General features: G+C 41.0%; 1 protein-coding gene across 2 annotated transcripts in view; it reads right to left on the bottom strand.

Moving 5' to 3' along the window:
* Window positions 1-455: 455 nt before the first annotated feature.
* Window positions 456-8,608, bottom strand: part of SPECC1 (sperm antigen with calponin homology and coiled-coil domains 1) — a 74,327-nt gene continuing 66,174 nt past the window's right edge. For both annotated transcript variants that reach the window (XM_032200955.1, XM_032200956.1), the window contains 3 exons: window positions 7,592-7,708; window positions 6,222-6,281; window positions 456-5,426 (listed from right to left, as the gene is read on the bottom strand). In XM_032200955.1, the coding sequence (XP_032056846.1) occupies window positions 5,337-5,426; window positions 6,222-6,281; window positions 7,592-7,708 (267 nt within the window). In that variant the 3' untranslated portion in view covers window positions 456-5,336. The remainder of the gene's footprint in view (window positions 5,427-6,221; window positions 6,282-7,591; window positions 7,709-8,608) is intronic.

Here is an 8,608-nt window from a genome sequence, read left to right as displayed (position 1 = left end):
TTATACTTATTCCAGTCACGAGGCCTTGTTTCCACTCTGACTACTTCTTTCTTAATCCTCTAGTCATTTAAGAGCTCCTACTGCAGAAACATGCTGGCGTCTCCTGTATCCTTCCTTGCCTTTGCAGTAGGATGGTTTCCTACTGTGTCGTCAATATGGTTTGTTTCAGAAACTGACACTCCTTTATCCCCAAGACAATCTTCTGAAAGGCATCCAAATGCATCTGTTACTGAAAAAAAAAATGGAAATTGATGTATTTATGAAAAGAAAATTCTGACAAAATTTTCTCTGCTACCAGTGTAGGAGAAACAATGAACCACGAGGACCTTTTAAAACCTCTCCTGGGAGTCCTGCTTCCCAGCAGTCTGCGGAAGAATCGGCTTTGCATGTAGACATTTGAACCATTACGGCAAACATCAGAAACAGAAAAAGATTTATTAGAAATATTACACAGATTTTTGCATCATACATTTTAATAATGTTAATCTTTAAATATTAGCATGTCCAAATTTGGCAATGCCTAGTATATACATTCTAATGTGCTCTTTGTATAAATTAGATTACGATGTAACATCTGTATCCAATAGAGAAAGCTAAAAGAACTTGACAGTTTAGAGATGGTTATCCTATATGACAAACTCGAGCCTGGACCAATAATCAATAAAAACATTGTGTCCAGCCCTGCCCCACGGATCTTGGCACACGTGCAAGTTAAAAATGTAGAGACCGTCAGTTGTGAAAAATGTTAACTGTGGTTAAGTTATAAGCTTGATTCTACACCACATTGGTGGGTGAGTCTAAATGGCACTGGAGTTGATAAAAAACATCTAGTCTAGCAGAAGTTATTGCTGGGTTTAAAAATATGTCTTAATGCTCAGTGCCCTGAGTCTTTTTAGGCAAAAGCCCTCTTCTGATAGGAAAATGCATAACCTCATCCCATACAGACTCTGCATCTGATCAGATACCCAAGGCACAGCTTTGCAAGCAGCTGGCCCCGTCAGATACTTCCTGCTGGAAGACCTGGTACCCTAAGCAGAGGAAGATGAGGGACGTACAAACAACCTACAACCGGATGAGCCAACGCTCTCGTTTTCATTGCCAAGGAAGCGAGACAGAAAAGTCAGCGAAGCCAAAAGTGAGATTTTGAAGAGCTGCAGGTCAGGAATCACACGGGGCAGATGCAATCATTCTGCCAGCGTGCACCTATTTGGTTTGGACAGAAAACTTGCACGTACTGTTTGCACATATAAAACAAGAACAATCACACAGAAAACCTGAAAAAAATAATAATTATGAAAACCTGCCAAAACTCAAGGAAGAGAATGTGCTTCACAGAGAAGAAACTGGAGAATCTGCATAAGTCAGAAATCAGTCTGCTTCGTACGGCTGCCTTGCTGCAGCACAGGAGAAACAGGGAAGTCTTTGGTTCCTGTGCATTTTCTTGAATATCACAGGCACAGGAGGGCAAACCTGGTAAAGGCAGCAAGCTGTGTGCTCTCTTCCCTCCTCATCTTCCACACTCCATCCCAGGCTGCCCTCTTAGGAGAAACGCCACTTGAGGTGACAATCGGTAAGGACTCTCAAGCTGAAACCCTACAGACATCCACATCCGTTGCTGTCCACAAAGGCACAGGCATATTTCCCATATGTGCCCCCTCTCCTCACACACTGGACTTTCACTCCATTCAGTTTCACTGCGTACTTTCAGGAACAGCTCATCAGCCTTTCTAGAAAACCTTCTCAGAGAGCTGACTCTGGGCTCGCTTCTCAACTCCCCTGTACCTTCCCAAGCCACGAAATACTTCACACCTTCCATGAACCAACAGAAATTCTGGGAGTCAGATCATACTCTTTTCATACTTCTAATTTCCTTCCCTCTCTAGCAGCTCTAGTACAGCAGCTACACGATGCAATACCCCTCCTTGGAACTTCACTGAAATCCTCATCTTAAACATTCTTCTCACGTGCTCAACCCAAACCAGCTTCATGGTTTCTTGCAGTCTGATGGACTACACAAGCACATACACACAGGGGTGTGCAGGTATGTTTTCGAGTCAGGGTGTCTTTAGGGAGCACATGGTGAAGAGATTTAATCTGCCTGCATCAGGGAAAGATCCTACAAGGTAAGCTGTCAGTAATGCCACACATCATACTATCCACATATCATCACATATTCCAATCTAGCACATTTTCAGAGGATTCTTAAAACTTCTATGAAGATCATTCCTATACACTGTAGCTTATCTTAATTAATAAGCTCTTTAATATCAAAGTCAGCTAAAACTTCCATTTCGCAATTCCAGTTGGAGATGTCTAACAAGGGCCTGCAGACACTCGATATTTTCTGAAAACCAGGCTGGTGTGCAGCATCTTGCACGGGACAAATTCTTATTCAAATTTTTAGGCAGCATCAAAAACCAACACTTATTTCTGAAAATCTGGGTCTAGAAACGTAACTGTGCGATATTCAAAGGGAAGGAGAAATATGCAATATAGCAACAGCGAAATGAACAAATAAACACAGTCCTTCATCTCAAAAAATAACCTGGAAGAGCATCTCAACCTCAAATCATCAGCATTTCAAAGTGAGATGCTTTCAGTTTTGAACACTGGAAAGTAACACTGAGCAACTGGTGAAACAGAGCAGCTTTGTTCCTACTGACAGAGAACAACTTGTTCTAACTCCCAGGTAAGTAAGATTATTTTAAAGAATATACCATTAGAATTGGGTAGAATTAGTGTTTGGACTATGCTATTGGGGGTATGAGAAAAGCTGCAAGGAGACGACAGGAACAGTGCTTTGCAAAATTGATTTAAAAATCAAAAGCTGCTAGATCGAGTGGTGGAATGGTTTGCAAAGCTAAAATAAGTCTTGGAGAAACAGATGAGAATAGATGCCAGAGCAGTGCTCGAAGCAAACGCAACTGACATATTAGATCAGGTATGTACACAGTGTACATCTGGACAGGCATCGGGAACACAGGCATTTCCCGCAACAAAGGGTTAAGGTTATATTTCTTTTTTAGATCATGTGGAGCCCTCTGACTTTGAAATGTTTTCCAGGCTCTGGGAATGAAAACAGTTTTTCTCATCTCTCCAAGTGTCCAATCCAAAGCCCACTGAGGAATATGGAATTTTCTGTGTTGACTTCACCACGCTTTGAACTAGAGCCCGTTGGAGAGTTAGGATCTCTGCCAACGGATACCTCAAGGGAAAAGAGCCTGCTGCATCCACAAGGCAAAGGAGCTGTGCAGTGTGGCTCCCTTCCTAAATGAACTCTGCTTAGCAACTATTTTTCTCTTCCCTCTTATCACATAATGGGAAACTTATATTTGAGAACACTTAGAGCAACGCATCCTATGTTCTCTAGGGATGCCAGAGTGTACACCAAAAATTACTGGGGACTTAATTTAATCTAGGAAGCATTCTCTTGCAACAAAATAAATCTGGCCAGCATTTACAACTGCTTTCTCAAAGTATAGGATGACACCAAAGAGTGCAAGAGCACTGTAAGTGCATGCCGTTTTTTATCACATGGACTCTGAAAAGATTGGAATCAGACCTTCCTGGCGTGGTGGATTAGAATAAATGTCAGACTCAGGAGCAAGGGATGCTTTTCTCCTTCTGTGAAACAGGCATACGTTGTATTCCTCCAGCTTCCTTCCTGTTCAAGGCACTCACTGACCTTGGCTGCTGTCATCTATCCCCTAGTTCTCTGTTTTGCTGTGAGAAAACCAAAGTTTGAAATAGGTTGTTTACTAGTTAAATGGTATAGAACAAAAAAAACATAATACCCTCCCACCAAAGTACTATGGGAAAGCCAGAGGCTGAGATCAGCCACTTGCAAAGCCCCAGAAAACCTGAAACAAATTTCCTCTGCGAAAGCACCTGTTTCTATTTCATTAGCTTTCTGTTCAGGTGCTAAGAGCAGTAAGCATATGCTATTATTTTCTTCTTCAAGATCCCTAGCTGCCTATGATTAACTTCCACAATGCATTCAGTCAGGGTCCCAGGGCTAAACATGCTAACTAAACTCCTTTCTTCTGCGAACATAATCTAAAGCCACTAGGCAGCCTTCTACAAGATCCTGTACAGCATCCTCTCTAAGACCTGCTCCTAGAACAAATTAAGCAGCCTGCTCGATCTTGCTCCCACTGGAGACACAGAACATTTAACTTCATGGGGTGAAATAAGAGAAATGCTCTAATGTAAATTTAACAGTATCCTTCAGACATTTTACTAACAGTATTATTGAGCTGAAAAGCTCTTCTCTGGCGCCTTGGAGATTTCCATGATGCAGCGAGGGGAACACAGTACTACATGGCAGCTTGCAGAGTGAAGTTTCAGCTGTCATTGTTACCAATAAAGCACTGTGTTCCTTTACAGGGTAACACCACTTCTAAGAGTTTAACACAGGAGAGAAGTTACTCCACAAAATATGAACTGAGATGTCACTGTATTGCTCAGAGAGGCACCACCTGATTACTGGCACCTTGTAGAACTAAAGCTAGTAACTTACGCTTGCAATATTCCTATGGTAAGTGTCTGTATGGCCAGCTGGGTAATAAGGCTCTGGCTTCCTTTACCAGTGAAGCTATAGTAATGAAACTGCAGTAACAATGCTATTTTTCTCTGAGATTACTTCGGTTTGATCTGAAATGGAGTCCCAGCACCTAACTTGTTCTTCTAGAGTTGTCTCACTAACTGGTGGTTGAACACAGCGTGGTTTCCAAGTTACAAATGACTGTGGTATTATCCTGCTGGATACGCTACGGCAAGCAACCTAGCAGATTTACTCGGACAGATGTGTGAGAATAACTCAGGTTAAGGTTTTACACACACACGTTTGTCATGATGTCTTATAAAATATATGGAGGAAAAAAACACCACATATTTGGGATGAGTTAAACATATTTTGGCAAGAAGAGCAGTTTTGTGAGCTTTTGTATTAACTTCCCAGCTTTTCTTGAGTGCCAGCATAGTCCACATTGACTTAAAACCATTTCGTGGCAGGTCTCCTGTTGGTAGAGCCTGGTTTGAGGCAAACATTGTTTAGCACACGGAATCCTCTTCAGAAATAACTCAGGCCTCTTTGAAAACATCTTGCAATTTCATGTGGGAATAAAATCGCAGATGAATTTGGTTTGTATAGATGGACAATGGTTATTTATTTGGTTGTAGTCCCAGATGTAATCAAAATTATGGAAAAGCTTTCTTTCAAACTAAGAGCTTAGGTTGGTTGTGGAAGAGGAGCAAGGGGATTTTTAAAGTGATCGAGTGCATCTGTGGCATTCTTTGTTCTCTTCCCCACTTCTGTCCACCTCTTGCTGTGTGTCTCAGGTCTCAAAGTACTTGTAAATCTGGGCGACGTACTGCATCACGCTCTGCCAGTCTGGCCGGTCTGTGTACATCATCTCACTGAGCTCCTGCATAGGACAAATTGTCGAGATTTAGTCAGGCACCACCACTGCATCACTTGGTCTTCTGAGCAGCTGTGGTTATTGAACACCGCTACTTCCACACCAGAGCATCTTAAAGCCACATACAATACAGAGACCCACAGGAGCAATCTACTGGCCTACTGCAATTGTAAAACTCATGCCAAAGAACAAACACGAGTTAAACGACCATATGTATTGTACATCCTGAAAAGACCTCTTCCATCTGTAATCAAAGATTAATTTTCTATGTAATTTCATTTTATTTAAATTACTGCTTCTTTGCATGTCTTTGGTTCTGTAATTTAGCTCATGAACCCTGTAATATTTCCTCCTTCATATTAATCTTATATTTCTTGCCATACTGTCGATTTCAGCAAATGTTTTTTAAACAGCTTAACAAGAAAATTATCCTTCTGTTTCTTAAAACACTAAAACAAAAGGGAAAAAAAAATGATCTAACAGGCAGATATAGGGCTCTGCCCATGAAAACAGGAGTCATCTTCTAGAATAAGCTTCCGAGGGGAAGACATAATCGATACTGTCATTTCAATACCAGATGATCTCCAGAGGTTACTTCAAATTATATCAATTTTATGATTCTACAAATTTAATCTGCTGGAAGTTCTCAGAACAGTGTGAAGTTTCAGAGATGATGGTGCAGGCCTTCCCTAGGACCACATGAACATTTCAGGGCAATTTGACTGACTGGACACGTGACAACAAAGGTTTTGGAATGGTGCAGGCAACAATTCCTCCCTTGTTTATCATAGGGTTACTCACCAGGCTGGGTTTGATGCCTACACTTTCAGCAGCTTGAAATGCTAACAGCAGATTCCTCTTCTGTAAAAATAAAACAAAGGTTCAAAAAGGTTATCAAAGTATGATTCCTGAATCCTATCTTGCATCTGGCTAATCAAGGAGTTTAAATGAGCAGGTGTATTTCAAAACTGAAGAACACTAGATTCTATATTTTCACATAGACAAACAGCTAGATCTAGGTCCTAGGTTAAGAAAAGCTAGGAACATGAGGTGCAATAAATCTTCTGTCCAACTAAAGCTCAGGGTTCTAAGCGTGTTTTGTCATAGTTCACAAATTCTTTTCAGAATGATTTCCTTAAGAAGCTGCCAAACTCAAAATATTTTTTTTTTCTGTGACTATGGCATTCCCCCACTTTTTTTTTTTTTTTTTTTTTTTTTGTATTAGTGAGGTATACTTACAAAGAACCTCTTTGTCCTTGAACAGCTCATCCACTTTTCCCAAGCTACAGTCCTGCTTTTCACAAATAGGTTCTTGTGAAATGAACTAAACGGGGCAAAAACCCACAACCACTCTGAGCTTGTCTTTATCACGAGTGAGAGGTGCTAACTAATATATGAGGCATTGCTATACATAGCATAACACAGCATTCCCATACACGGCATAATTGATATTGTAATAGATACTAGCTGTCTGAAGTAAAACCAGTAAATAGTTTTCACCTGTTTGTGAGGTTCTTAGTAACCTACCTGAATGTACTGACATGGTTTGACTTTTCTGTCGAAGCAGTTCAATAAATGACCTGTCTACCAAGCGAACCAGCACTTGAATTTGTGCTGCCTACCTCAAAAAGAAATGCAAGGCAGATCTAAAATCATCACAAAATTAAACTTATTAAGTTTGATTGGTAAGCCATTGGTTGTCATACATCGAAACTGAAACCTGACTGAAGAACCTGTAGCATCAATATAGACAGTGAGTCAAGTCTTTCACTACTCCTCTGCCTGTGGTATTTGTTAAAGAGGAAATGAAGCCACCCCCAGAAAGCCGTGTTCTTAGGACAGTCAGAGCAGCAGAAAACGTCTGATGCAGCCTTTCAAAAGCGATGCTGTCTTGATATTGATATGCAGCAGTCACTAGACTCAGACTCTCTATTCAACAGTCCCTGCATTTCTCTCTAGAAGCTCGCTGTTGGTTTCCTTCCCTTTTAATCCAGTCTGCTTGCTGAGTTCTTAAAAGGCACTCGCCTCTTCCTGTTATTTCCACCTTTTTGTTCTGAATGAATCAATACCAAGATCTTGCAGCACTGCATCTGTACCACATGCTCATCAAAATGGATAATGTTCACTGTGAATTCCACAGGTTGTTCAGGAAAAGGTATACTGAAACTTACTTTATCCTGGCTGTTGAGCTCCTGGTAAGGAATATGTGCAGGCAAATACGTGTGCAGCAGAGCACAGAAGGCGAGCCCATCACTCCAGCTGCTGCTGAAGTTGGTAATATCAATATTCTGAAAGAGGAAAACACAAACCACAGTCCTGAATAGTGCTACATGACAAAAACCAAAACCAAAACAAAAAGCACAAACCTGCAAACACCAGTTTTTATGCAATCATGGAATGAAAACTCAGCAGTATTAAAGGAACATAGGTTTATATTTTCCATTCTCCCCTTCTTTTCATGGCAAGTAAAAAGACACCAAGTAGTATGGAAAGTTTCAAAATCCTGGACAAGGGATTATTAAGAAGTCAAATGTTTTTCACACTAGGCCCCAAACGGGGAGATGCTCTCCAATGCCTTCTAGATGGTGAGAAACACATGTGCAGCACATGCTGCACCTGCAGTTTTCCTTTGCTGGCAAGAAAAAGGATTTTATCTGCTCCCTTTCAATCACAGCACAGCAGAAATACAATTCCTCCAGCACTTAAAACAAAGCAATTGATACTTAAAAATGGTATTTTCTAATCAATTCCATGCTGCCTTGTCTTAGCACATCTGAGGGATGGACTTGCAGAACAATGTGGTAGTGTAATCTGCTTCAAGTGCCATCCAGACATGGGCCTGGACAACCTGCTCTAGATATCCCTGCTTGAGCACATGGGTAGGACCAGATGACCTCCAGAGGTCCTTTCAGACTACAACCATTCTGTAATTTTGTGTATTTGACCAGTGTTACCTTTCTGATATTACACAGCAGATTACATGTTTTAAAGAGAATGTGTAATCAACATTTATGACCTGATCCAGCACCTTACCAAAAGCCAAATTGGACTGGTAAAAACCTAGCACTCAAGACCTAAATAATCCACTTATTTGTACGATAGGGAGGCTTAAACTTGGCAACACCAACAGCTGAACAGGCAGCTTTCCAAGAGCTGGGCATACGTGCCCGATTTGCACAGTCACTTGC

Source organism: Aythya fuligula, chromosome 20 (genome assembly GCF_009819795.1).
Source record: "Aythya fuligula isolate bAytFul2 chromosome 20, bAytFul2.pri, whole genome shotgun sequence".
Lineage (NCBI taxonomy): Eukaryota > Metazoa > Chordata > Aves > Anseriformes > Anatidae > Aythya > Aythya fuligula.
The sequence above is the reverse complement of the archived record's forward strand: the minus strand, read 5'-3'. Positions and strand labels throughout refer to the sequence as shown.